This window comes from Micropterus dolomieu, linkage group LG03 (genome assembly GCF_021292245.1).
Source record: "Micropterus dolomieu isolate WLL.071019.BEF.003 ecotype Adirondacks linkage group LG03, ASM2129224v1, whole genome shotgun sequence".
Taxonomy (NCBI): Eukaryota; Metazoa; Chordata; class Actinopteri; order Centrarchiformes; family Centrarchidae; genus Micropterus; species Micropterus dolomieu.
The window spans coordinates 19136186-19149748 of record NC_060152.1 but is presented as its reverse complement, the minus strand read 5'-3'; the positions used below and the strand labels follow the sequence as shown (position 1 = coordinate 19149748).

The 13563-nt window shown below is 37.4% G+C and overlaps 1 protein-coding gene and 1 pseudogene across 6 annotated transcripts; one reads left to right on the top strand and one right to left on the bottom strand.

Annotated features, from left to right (window-relative positions):
- The first annotated feature begins 249 nt into the window (after positions 1-249).
- On the top strand, positions 250-1773 carry LOC123967898 (annotated as a pseudogene).
- Positions 1774-3154: 1381 nt separating this feature from the next.
- On the bottom strand, positions 3155-13307 carry LOC123967890 (myelin-associated glycoprotein-like). 6 transcript variants are annotated; one of them, XR_006824364.1, is made up of 6 exons: positions 13195-13307; positions 12879-12920; positions 12412-12795; positions 11979-12302; positions 4029-4101; positions 3155-3518 (listed from the first exon to the last, which is right to left on the bottom strand). XR_006824364.1 is itself a non-coding variant. In XM_046044230.1 (5 exons), the coding sequence occupies exons 2-4, from the start codon at positions 12916-12918 to the stop codon at positions 12025-12027; spliced, it is 702 nt and encodes a 233-aa protein (XP_045900186.1). In that variant the 5' UTR covers positions 12919-12920; positions 13195-13307; the 3' UTR covers positions 3155-4101; positions 11979-12024. The 6 variants fall into 6 exon arrangements, 4 of the variants coding, with proteins under 4 accessions (XP_045900186.1, XP_045900187.1, XP_045900188.1 ...); XR_006824365.1 differs by having other exon boundaries at positions 3155-3445; XM_046044230.1 differs by having other exon boundaries at positions 3155-4101.
- Positions 13308-13563: the final 256 nt, after the last annotated feature.

The following is a 13563-nucleotide window of genomic DNA, read 5'->3' as shown; positions in this document are numbered from 1 at the left end:
CGTCCTGTTTTCATCCTGTGTTGTGGTACCCTGTTCATTCACCCATCCTAAAGAAAACCTGCCAGCCTCCAAATTCAGAAAGATCTGGCATTCTTCAAAACGGCGAGATCAACGCATCTATCATGAAGATTCCACACTAATCCTGGAAAACTTTAGGGGGCGCACAAGGTTGCTGGAGGAAAAGAGTGCTAGCAACTGCACCTTAGAAATAACTACAAAAGAGGCAGATAAAAACATCTATCACGATGATCAGATGCTAATCGCACATGTATACTGGAGAAAGAAAGTCCGAACTGCTCCTTAGAAATAACTGAAATTAAAGACCATGACAATGGCTCTTTGTGTTTCCGGATTGAACTAACACGGACACCGGGTGATACATCCACCACTGACAAGTTCTCCTTTGTTGAATGTTGTGTCGAGTTCACAATGCTCAGTATGTCACCAATCTTTCAAGATTACATAAATCTATATACTGATTTTCTATGTTACAGCGATTTGCCTCTTACTTTATCTCTAACTTTTTTCATTTATAGATGAACCTCCAAAACCTACACTGACTCACCCAAAGACAGCCATTCAAGATCGCCCTTATACTGTCACCTGTTCAGTCACCCATACCTGTCCCTCCCATCTGCCTAAAATTACATGGAGTAGGGCAACCACACACTGAATTCACTGAGGTCCACAGAAAAATTCCTGCTGGCTACTGGGTGACACTGTCCTGAGGAGAAGGATGACCACAGTGAGCTCACCTGTACATCACAATTTTACAGCCAAAAGACGTCCTCTTCAACACTGACACTTGATGTAAAACGTGAGATCTTTTCACTCTGTTGGTCATTTCTTCCCTTAATTACTGCAGAAAAAAATATTGTGTGAAAGTCCCTTAACTTAATACTGGCAGTATCAAGGGAGGAGTCACCCATTTGTTTATTAAGCTTGACATATCAGCTCCAGTGTAGTTTGTCTCACAATGGACATACAGTCTTGTATGAACATACCTGTAGAAAATTTTAAGAATGTCTTGTATACAGGATGTTCATATTCTTGAAAATAAAGTCATGTAAGAAGGGCTCTTATATAAATTCTGTCTGTTTGCAGGTAAAGAAAACTATGATTACATCATCATTCCCACAGCAGTGGGGATTGGTATCACCGTGATCTTTGCACTCGTCTGCATTTTCATGGTGAAAAAAAGTGAGTTCTATACATTACATTACAGAGAACAGTTATTAACCCTAACAAAGAGGTTAAATATTTGCTGTCTTCCGGTTCTTGTCAATAAAATTACTTTTTTTTCTGTCTGCTTAAGGAATCGCATTGCAGAGCTCGAAAGACAGGTGGAAAGGCAGGCAAGTAGTACACACCTGTGCATCAGTGATCTCTGCAGTGAAGTGACATGTCTATCACTGCTGTTGCTGATACGATCTGTGCTTATATTTATATATAAAATGACAAAATGAAATTTTCTGTTCTCCTTTTTCTTTATTCTAATCAGGAGCTTGAAGTTAGAAGATGAGAAGTGGAAAAAAAGAATCTCCCAGAAATATGGGAAATACACCAACATTATTCAATTAACTCAAGCATGCATTTGAATAAATATGCATAATTTAAAGCTGCAGTAATACATTTTTGGCCACAGGGGAGGCAGAGGAAATCCAAAAGAAGCGTGTTCACACACAATTGAAGTAGACACAGAGCAACACTGTTGTCCCATGCCATGTCTTTGCAACTTTAAAAGTCAAATGTAATAAAATTACTTGGATCAAATGTATATTTTCCTGTTTTTTCAGATAAAGGAAACCAGAAGAGGTCGGCTGTCCATTGCTGTCTGTGGTTAATTATCATTCCTTCATGATCACTTGTTTTGTCAACACACACGTTGATGTGGAGAAAATAACCTTTTTATTTGTTAAACTCCTATTCTTTATTCAACTTCCACTGGCATGTGATATTAGAGGCAGTGGGTTTGGTTTTCTCAGGTGATAATTATAGCCAGCAGTGACACTGTTTGCTGTCTTGTGTGATGATAATAAAGTTAAAAAAGGATTTTAATCATAATATGGAGAGAAGTTTTACATAATTAAAAAAAACATAATAATAAATAAATTAACTTACACCCATCACTTTCTGTTGTCTGAACAGATGTATCAGTAATGTAAACATTTTTCTTTGTACATTCAACTTTTATTTGTGCTCAGTCTGATTTGATTGTGTCATTATTGCCGAATTGGCAATGCGTTTGTTCTCCACAGAGGGGATAATGTTCTAAACTTCTTCATTTTGTATACTTTTTAGTGAGGGCTATACATAAGTTGCATGAAAGTGTAACAGTCTGAGATTTTTTGACTACCTTTAGCTGGAGCAAAATCTAGAGCACTCTCAGTATCATTCAGTGATGTCAGCCAGATGGTGGCGCTTTAAGACTGATTAAGAGTGGCTGAAGTCACTCAAGGATGGGGAAACATGTAGTGAATGTGTATTTTTCCTTTTTTTTGAAAGGTGGGGATTTATTCTCATCAAAATCTACTAATTAATGGGATCAATATTTCACTTTTTAACAGTATACCTCCAGAGAGTGTTATTTTTCACCCACCTACTGTAGCTCCTGCCATCAGTTTATTTTGTATCATAATAGAAAGCAGAACTACAGTAGTTAAATGTTAAGTGTAAATTTGTTCTATAAAGTAACAGTGACAGCTGTTGGTTGAAAAATGAAGAATGGCTGAAATATTAGGTAAACAGATGCATTTTGTTTTGTTTTGTTTGCCATAATTTTGGAAATTGCTAATTTCACTTCTGTTGTTTGATTTGAGTGACGTGGACACAAAATTTGTACAAAATGTATTCTTTATACTTAGTACATCACAGAGATGAAACCTGAAACAAAATTAATCAAACTGAAACACAGATGATGAATACCTACGTTTACAATTACAACTTTTAACATGATAACATGTATAAATAGTTTGATTGTGTGTTTGTGATTGAAGGAAGTTCCCAGCGATTGATTAACTGACTGATTAATATAAACTGATTGATCTTATACTGTTCCTGTTTAATCTCATCCAGAGAGATCCAATCAAGTGTTTCTTTGATGAAAGACAAGGTCAGGCCTTGAGTCTACCCTGCAGGACTCTTTAAAAAAGAGGAGATGACCACTTTTCATTTAATGTGCAACTTTGAACTTCAGCAGACGAACCAGCAGCATTAGAGGGACATCACTGTGACCTGTAACCAGGTAAGAAACTACATGTGTGGATTCTACAGTTTATGTGTACAGTTAATGTGTAATTACAAACAGACATTCATTTGGTGCATTTAATTTTTTGATTCACAGATTTGCTCATCGCATATCCCAAAACTCCAATTCAAGCACATTTCCTGTCATGGGTAACTCGGCATCCGCTGGCTTCAATACTCCTACTCCCAGGAAACTGTCCTGGGGGTGCCAAAAAGAGGACACAGTCAAACTGGAGGACTTCTTGACACAACATAAAGAGGGTCTCTGGAGACTGAAAGGAAAGCAGAGTTTTTCTGTGAAAAAGGTCCACCTCATTCGCAGTGTCCGTTACGTTGCCCTATCTGCCCAAGACAGTGACAGTTTTTATCCAAACAGAGGCGAAATGATGAACCCCGCTTTTGTTGGAGATCAGTCTCGATGAATGACTGAATTCACTGTGGATTAAATCTACACAACATACTCAGCATAAGATCCTCTCAGTTGTGTTTGAAGAGGTAACTGCAAACAGCCCCTGTGACAGCAACATGAGAGGTTGTAGAAGGTCTCTGCTAAAACAACCTTCTCTCACCACAGGGGTGTGAACAAATGAACAGGAAGGAAGGGGTCTGTTTACAAGGAAATACTTATGTCCTTTTTTTGTGAAATGGAAACAAAAGTGAAACTGTTTTTATTTTCTATTTTTATGCATTGATGTGAGCTACTCAAACATATAAAAATGTCTTTTATATTTTCCATTTGAGAAATAATGTTCAGATATTAATGATATGAGCTGAGTTCACACCTCATCACATGACCTCAGCAGCTGTAGGCATCAACCGAATGAAGGAATTCCTGTCTTCACATCTCTTCTTCTTCTGTGAATCACACATTGCAAGGTACAGTTAATGCAGTTTTCCTGGTAAAGAATGATTTTATTATCTTAAAAAATGTAATTTCCTCAGTAACTGAACTTCTCAAATAAGAATTGGTTGTGATAACTGTATTTGCATTATTACATGACCAAAGTAAATCCTAACGAGGGATCATTTGCAACTTCTATGGACTTTTCAATGAGTTTGCATGTCATTGCTTTCAATCAGCACTTGCTGTTCAGGAAAATGTTTCATCTTTGTTTTACATGGATCGTAAATAATTGTATTACATCCTAGCACATTGTTGTCAATGACGCAGCAAATACAGTTTATAACTAAGATAAGCAGTCTTGTTGGGCAAATACATTCAGCCTTCCACCTAATTCTGTTTTGGCCTCTTTATTTATTTCAGAGCAAAAAATATTTCCTTTTACCTACAGATTTGTGGTCTTCTCTGACAGATGGTCTCTGCTTTTTCCTGTTGCTTTTGTTCAGTTGAAAGAACAAACAAATTCACATTCAGCTTGTGCAAATAATCAACTATAATATATTAGTATTATAGTAACACCAAAATATTCTAATTTTAAAAAGTGATATTGCCACTATCGAGTGCATAATCCAGCCATTTTACAGCATCAGTGTTTCAATCATCAGTGCTTCCTTTATTAAAGTAACTTTTCTCATTGAACTCCGTGGAGTGGGCTCGCGCTAATAGATGGCCCATTAGCAGTGTTTAAAGTACTTAAAACAAGTCAATGGGGCTATAATGCTTTATGTTATCTGATTATCAATTAATTAATATGAATTAACAATTAAAAGGCCAGAGTGAGGTTTTTAGTTCCCCATTTAATGTGTTTTACTGGGGTTGTTGGTTGATGATCTCTAGGAGTCTTGGTTTCATGAAATTCATGAAACATGCCTTAAAGTAATAAAAATGGAGAAGTCACGATCACTAAAATAGATTGAATCCCTGAATAGCCAAAGAAGGAAGTGAGACATGGTACAGATCGTGATAAAGCCCAGGGCAGTGATCTCAGATGCAGAACTGGGTTAAAATTAAAAGCAAAACAATTATAACAGTTGAGTAGATACTTTTTCATGGAGTTGGTTCATGAGAGTAAAAATTGAAAAATATACAGTTTATGTGAGAGTAGTTTGGACATGGTTTAGAAAATAGGAATAAAAAATGATGATTTATGATGATTAATACAATAGACTTCCCCAACATGCATGATGGGACAAAAGTCAGATTTTGTGTGTAACACGGTGGATGTGTAGTGTATTAAAAGTGGAATGGAAACTAGACATCTCTCACCAGAGGGAAATGACAGATGCACTGCCTAAGCTTGGAAATGTTTGTCACATTATTTGCAGGTCTGACCCTGAGAGGATGAAATGGAGTCTTTAAAATGGCTTCTGGTTTTTGTGTTTCTGTCCTTCAAAGGTATGTTACATTCTCTACACTGTACATCCAACTATACCATTTTACTGCTCGCAAGAAGAACATTTAAACAGTCAGCTTTTTGTCTTTTTGTTGCTGTTAAATTTTCTGGTGAATTTATAATTTATTCTCTAAAAGAAGACTGTACTTTTAGCGGTATGATTATCAGTCTGCCTCCGCTTTCTCTATTTTATTTCATCACATTTTCCTCTGCATTTGATTACAGTTATTCAAACTGAAACCTCATCTTGGACCATTAAGGTACCATCCTCTGTTAAAGGTCTCCTTGGATCTTGTGTGGTGATTCCCTGCTCATTTAACTACCCAGATCCAGGGAAGACTGTCAGTGCATTCACTGGGATGTGGACCGACGCATCAAATCACCTCATCTATCACACTGATGTGTCTAAAATAATGCAGCAGTATCGGAATAGGATAAATCTGGTGGGAGACGTCCGACAGAAGAACTGTTCACTGAAGATTGATCCCCTTCAACAAAGTGACCTTCAACAAGGGCCTTTTCAATTCAGGATTGAAATAGAAGGCTATGATAAATATTCTTGGAAAGAGCACACAGTCTCCATTACAATGAGTAAGTAATATTAGCAACTTTCACCAGACAGTTAATGCCTGCATTATAAGTCAATCCTGACACCAGTCATTTGTGCTGATTAGCATTTAATGAACACGGATTCAGGAAAATCATAAATTGGTTCCTTTCATTATATTATTGACTTATTTTTTCTACTTGCTATATTGTGTTTTTACAAACAGCCAATTTAACTATGAAGCACCGTTTACCTCTATGTTTTTTTTCAGTTGTTTTATCTTTGAAAGTTGAATTTATAGCTATAACTTCAAACCTCATTTAGGTTTCAAGTGTTGTCAACAACTACCAGATTCCCGGTTCATTATTTGTGCTATTGTAGCTGGTTGCCCTCCCGTCACTTTAAATAGCCTCGATTGTAACGGTTTCATTTCTCTAGACAGATGTTTGAAATTGAAACAGCAGTTCAGTCAAACAACAACAACAAAGTAAAGCTGGCTTGCCAAAATGAGCAGCACATGATATCAATAGGCCTACCACCTGAAAGAAACAAGGAACATCTTTCCTTATATACACCCCACATTTCTTTGTGACATATTTTACTAGTCGGATTCAGTGTTGCATCCTTAAGTAATTATATCTTGGTTTGGGATTTTCAAGATTGTAATTTTTTGTCAGCTAAAATGCTTCCAAAATTCTCAAAATGAAGGGAATACAGAATACAAAGTTTCAAGAGACACAACTTACTTGCAATACACTAGCCTTATGATCTATGCTAACGCCTATCAAGACCTTTCTTGTTGTTGCAGGTGAACCAAATCCAATTACTTTCTCTATGGAAGAGGAGTTAGTGGAGCATCAAAATGTGTCTGCATCCTGCTTTGTGTCTCACTCCTGCCCCGCCTCTCCTGAATTTACCTGGAGTCACCCTGGAGAGGCACAGGTCCAAATTCTTCAGCTTGAAGATGGCCAGTGGCAAACAACATCTAATTTGACCTTTCGAGCTACCAGCACTGATCACAATAAGTCTTTACAATGCACCGTAACATACAAGGGTGGCCAGAAACAGAACAAATCCATGGACCTCAAAGTAAAATGTAAGCCTACATGGCAGTGGCATTAACAAAAGCTGATGCTTCAAACACTGTAGTAAGTCATACTTATTAATACCAAAAAGAAGAAAGATAGGCAGACATGTTAGCGCAATGATATGTCACATACTGGATATAGGATTTTCTTTCCCCATTGTGGAAGCTGTATTACCAACACACATACATTCAAATACAACAACTTTCAAAGCAACTTAAATCAAGTTCAGCCATGGTCAGAGGATCACAGCCATCATTTATTCATCTGCACTGGGAAAAGAGCATTATGCCATCTCTCACTGTCATTTTATTGGATGAGCTGGCTGCGTGATGGATAGCAAATTCTGTCTGTTTTAGTTTATCTCCTATGTGCTCCCAAAAACCTAGTTAATGGCATCATAACGTTATTTTGGCAGTTTTCTATTGCTTTTTTAACTATGCGCCAGCGACCTGCATCAATGGATGGCAATGTCAGCCTCTCAGTCTGTCTGTCCACCACTTTGGTCCAGACTGAAATACCTTAACAACTATTGGATGGGTTGCCATGAAATTTTGTACAGATACATGCTCCCCAGAAGATAGAGCCTACTGACTTTTATTCCAGCGCCACCATAACGTTAAAATTTGTGGCTTTGTGTTAAACTCACTTTTGCCTTAGCGCCATTATCGGGTACATCCAGTACTTTGGTTTATGACCAAATACCTGCAAACCTAATGGTATTCCAATCAACCTTGGTTGTTATTTCTGTTTAGTACTAAATAAGTAAATGTTAGCATGCTAACACTCCAAACTAAGATGGTGAACATGGTAGGCTAAGCATTATAACTGCTAAACATCAGCACTGTCAATAAGAGCATGTTGCAATGTAGCATTTAATAGCTCAAAGCACCACTGTGCATGCCTCACAGAGCAGCTAGCATGTTTTTATGTCTGTAAAGACCACCATGGTATAATGAATGATTAATTGTATTTTTCCATGCAGACACCCCTAAGAATGTGAAGGTTGAGTATAAGTCAGATGCAAAGGAGGGAGAAGATGTGAGGCTTAAATGCTCCAGTGATGCTCACCCACCTGTCGACAGTTATGTGTGGTATAATGAAACTGCTGCCCGGGTGTATGAAGGAGATATCTACACGCTGCAAAATGTTTCAAGAAACACAGGGGCCCTGTACTGTACTGCCATCAATGCATTAGGACAAGACAAATCAAGCTCTGTGCTGATCAATGTGTTATGTAAGTAAACAATCAAAGAATTCTAACGATAAAGGAGAGAGTTTTATCTTAAATATATGCAATATATATATACCCAACTCATACAATTCTTGTCCTTACAGATGCCCCTGACTTTAAGACATCTTCCTGCTCCTCAGAGGCAGATATGGTAAAGTGCGTGTGCACTGTGGAGTCTAGGCCTCCCAGCATGGTTCAGTTTGTGCTTTCTGACAGAGTCCTGCCAATCACCAAGGTAGAGAAACATGACTCTGTTACCATCGGGACTCTGCAGGCAAAGTTGGGATCTTTTGAGTTTGTCCTCTGTCTGGCAAACAACACGCAGGGCAATGCAAACCTCTCGCTCTCTTTACCTGTTGACAGTAAGTTGTTTTTTTCCCCCCTGTAGCCTGTTAGCATGAAATGTATATCGAGAAACAGAAAAATGACCCTATATGATTTCTGTTTGGACAGGTGATATGCAGACTATTGTTATCATCGCTGCTGGAGCAGGCGCGGTTGTGGTGATACTTTTAATAGCTGTGTGTGTAGTTGTTAAAAAAAGGTAAGTTGATGTAGATAATGTTTGCTGTGATTGAAAGCAAGTAAACAAAATTATGTTTGTCTTTTAATTTTGTGTTCTATTGCAATCTGAATATAATCTTAATGTTGGAAGACATTTGAAGTATTTTTAATACAGTGGTAAACAGACACCACAAAGAAATATTTAAGCCATGCAAAAAGGTATTACTATAGAGTGGGCATCATAGCCTGTGCTCCGTTTTGCAGTTGTTATTATTGGATTTCAGTGGTTGTGAAATGTGCCAATAGTTTTTTTTTCATGGCCACATATTAAAAACCAGTATTCTGCCAGTAGGGGGAGATCTGGAGATGCACCAACACCTCACATGAGCAACATAAAGGCAGACAAAGATGTGGATCTGAAGTATGCTGCAACAACAAGGTTTTAGTTATTCACTTCAGTTTCAATAAAATTTTCCTCATGATGTAACATGACACAAAGAAGTTCATCTGTCTTGAGTGGGTTTATGTGGTAAATTTGGTTTAAAGAAAGTTTGTTTCCTGCATTCTCAGAAAAGAGAAGAACTATGATGACGCGTATTGCCCTGAGGTTTATGCTAATGATCATGTATATGGCAACATGGAGGTATGTCAAGTTGTCCTTATTCACTCATTATTTCCATGCATGAAAGAACCGAATGAGTTAGTCTTTTTTCCTATACAGACTGACGAGGATGACGCAATATACGCCAATGTGTAACATGAACAAGAACAGCGTTGGATTCAGTGGAAGAACAGCTACAGTCCTCATGTGTGTTGTCTAACTGATGTGGATCACGAAAATTGTAAAAATAAATATATACTATATATACTATATAAATATATAAATCTATATAGTATTATTTTTCTGTATCCTGTAATTCACGTATGTTTTTTTTTTAAAAAGTAACAACAAAACAAAAATAACTTTATACAATGCATTTGTGTTTGCAGTTATTGTTTCTCCAGAATTTTTCCTGACTGCTTGTCTGATATGTGTTGATAAAAAAACATTTATTAAAGTAAATAACAAAACATGCTGCACAACATTCACAAAAGTGTACTTTTTGAAGTTCCTCTTTTGCAGGCACGATTGCATTATCAGAGCAACAGATAAGAACATAGCTGTTGAAGTTTAGAAATACCTATTTCCTGCTGAGTACCAAATAAATTACTGACAAACTTTTCTGTGCACTGCTGTAAAACCAATAGGGTTGCTGTCTCTGTCACAGTAGCACAACACAGATGCATTGAACATAATATTACTTGTCTCACAAAACCGTTGTAGTTTCCTAATGTAAAAATAAACATTTTAATGCAATTATTAACTTAATGAGTGTAAGAAAGCTTCTACTGTAAATGTATCTGCGTGTATGGACACATGACAGCAACCCTTACAAGTTCATGCCCCATCACAAGTTGTATTCACTCATTAATCAACTATAACAATGAAAGTGAAAATATTCTGTGTGTGCTCATCAATGTGGAAAACCCCATGTGTGTCATGAAAGTGACACTGCCCGAACATCTGCACAACTTTTGTGTCAGCCAAAGTGTGTTATGTTCAGGAATCTTGAGGCTTAACTTGCAAACTAGCAACAAAGCTGTCTGTGTAGTTTAGACAAAGACAACATTATAACTGTCATGCAGAAGGATTCATTGTAGGACTGTTGTATGTAGTTTTAGTTACATGTATCAAATAAACTGAAAGTAAAAAGAAGCTGCCCCCCTCATGTCCTGGATTGTTGACTACCTGACTGGCAGACCACAGTATGTGCGACTGCAACACTGTGTGGTCAGCAACACCTTTGCCCCGCAGGGAACTGTTCTCCCTCCCTTCCTCTTCACCATCTACACCACAGACTTCAACTACCACACAGAGTCCTGCCATCTTCAGAAGTTTTCTGATGACTATGCTGTGGTTGGATGTATAAGCAAGGGTGACGAGTACAGAGCTGGGGTGGGGGACTTTGTCACATGGTGTGAACTGAACCATCTGCAGCTCAATGTGTAAAAGACAAAAGAGCTGGTTGTGGATCTAAGGAGAGCCAAGGCACTAGTGACCCCTGTTTCCATCCAGGGGGTCCTGGATTTTTTATATTTATACTATTATATTTATATACTATTTATCTATCTACCTTTGACAAGTGCAACTGTGACAAAAGAATTTCCCCTCGGGGATCAATAAAGTATTTCTGATTCTGATTTCTGATTCTGATAACTAAAGAAGGCTTCTGTATTTAATCTGTTTACAAAAAAGTAGAAAGTAGAAGTATAGAGCCACAGCCAGCACATTCTTTATAATTAACCAAATTAATTAAAAATTACATAATAAGCAGCATTTTACTTCACCAGAGAGATCGAGCTCTTGGTGTCCCTTTACCTGGCCTGTACTTGTTTTTGGACTCTTCACAACTGCAGATTTTGAGGTAACTTGATTTTGACAAAGACATACAGAAAAAGTTTTTTTTTAATCTGGGGAAAGACATTCCTTCGCACCTATATTTTTTTTGCCGTCTGATTTATATTACTGTGTAAAAATATGACACAAACAACAACTTTACTAACTGCTAATATAGATTAGTGAAGAGTAATCCCTCATTCATGCATAGATTTTCTTTAAACTGTAGGAGTGTTAAGGAATTCAATGTTGTATGTTCATTTGTTTTGTTTAACCTGTTGAAAGCTAAATCTCATAAGTGCCCTAATATTTAAATAAGTTGGCATATGACAAGTATTTTCATCATCATTAATGATGCCCCTTTAGCTTAAATCTTAATTTGCTACATTTATCATACATTACCATAGACACAAAAACTGTAATTTTTTAAGCAATCATGATCAATCAATCAATGATTAAAGAGAAATTTCGGGTCTTTCAAATCACATTACACTGTGCAGGGAAATGTTCAGCATGTCTGAACTGACTGATTTGGTAGATTTGTCAGAGTAGGGTAATATTTCTCATTCAGCTATCAACAAATAAGCAACTGTAAGACATTCAACTACAGATTTGACACTCTTTGACTTACCCATTCAGAGTGAAAGATGATATTCAGAGCCTGCACTGGGCTCGCATCATATTGTGAGAATGGTGGAGCTCTCTGCCTTCTTCCCCCCTCTGTAGTGCACTGTGCAGTTTAAAGGCGTGTTGAGGTCAACGAATAGAAGGTTAAAGGTCAGGGTTGACACGATTTTCCACTTCCAGTTAGTCAGCCTCTTTGAACGTAGCATGACGATTCCAGAGTGGCTCCAGGAGAATTTAGGGGGAATATATGGGCAAGAGTGGTGCACAAAGCAGGAGGCAGTTACTTTATCGTTCATCTCCACAGACAGAGTTGGAGGCACTGGGTTACCTGCAGAGTTTAAATATGATACCAACATAATACAATGAACAAAATATAATTAACAAAAATGGTTAGTGTATTGATTTAGAAATATTAAAATAATCTATACAATACTCACTTATGACATCTATGGTCACTGAGTTGTTTATGTAGGAGAAGCTTTTGTATTGCGGCATTTCAATCCTGAAGTAGAAAGGGCCGACATCTGTCGTCCTCACACCATCCAGCAGCATGGTGCAGTTGCGTGCTCTGAGTTTTCCCAAAAACTGGGTTCGTTTTTTGTACTCCCCAGGCAGTTTCCATTTGGGGAGATTGGTGGAGATGATCTTATTTCCTTTCTTCCAGAATCCCCTCCAACTGTTCAGGATCTTCTTTGAGGTGCGCCTGGGGTAAGTGTAGGTGCAGGGAATAACCACACAGGAGCCCTGCAGGGCCGGAATCTTTGCAGGTATTTTTGCTGTCCATTGTCCGGGAGGACTGGAGGACTGGATATAATGGATCACTGAAATCAAGAAAGAACAGTGATTTATCTTTAAGTGTAAAATTATGGTTAATTAGTTAATGCAACAGTAATGTAAGACTCACCATGTAACAACAGCAAGGAAAGCCGCAACTTCAGCTTCATCACTGACAAGGAAGAGAAATAAGAAGTAAATAAAAAGGCAATAACACACATGTCAAACTGTGTTGCTGTTATTGTATTTATTTATCTGTATTTTAGTCTTTTCAATGTTTTCATGCTTTTATCTTGTATTGTTTTTGTATTATTCTCTCTTGGGTATTATTGTCTTTACACTTGTTAAAGCACTTTGTAACTTGTTTTTGAAAAGTGCTCTACAAATAAAGATTATTATTATTATTATTATTATTATTTTTACACACATACCAATAATTTACTTACCTCTGAGTCCGTTTAATGGCTGAATGAATACCCCTTCACTTCACAGTGCTTGTAAGATTTGTGCATTTCAGTCTTTGGATGTCATATTTATAGTCTGGCTTTTGTTACCAAATGTTTTACAAAGTGCTGTTGTTGTTCATACAGCTACAACAGAAGCCAAGGAGTCAGATGCTGTTGAAACATGTGATAACATTCTCATTGTATGTCCTCTGTTTGACATATCACTTCTGTTACAAAGAATACTTAAACACAGAACACTGAGTTCCAGTAATACTCAAGACATCAAAAGAGAATAGCGTGGTTAAGACATGATTTTTTTTATTCTCAACAAAAGGCCATCAAGTGTACCAATGAGGGCTGACAGAGTCT

What these genes read in the sequence shown, in the direction of transcription:
- LOC123967890 (XM_046044230.1), bottom strand. Translation starts at nt 12,918, where the DNA reads ATGAAGCTGAAGTTGCGGCTTTCCTTGCTGTTGTTACATG. An exon ending in TTCCTTGCTGTTGTTACATG is followed by an intron (nt 12,796 to 12,878) that starts GTGAGTCTTACA and finishes TCTTGATTTCAG; the next exon opens with TGATCCATTATATCCAGTCC. An exon ending in AGTGACCATAGATGTCATAA is followed by an intron (nt 12,303 to 12,411) that starts GTGAGTATTGTA and finishes TAAACTCTGCAG; the next exon opens with GTAACCCAGTGCCTCCAACT.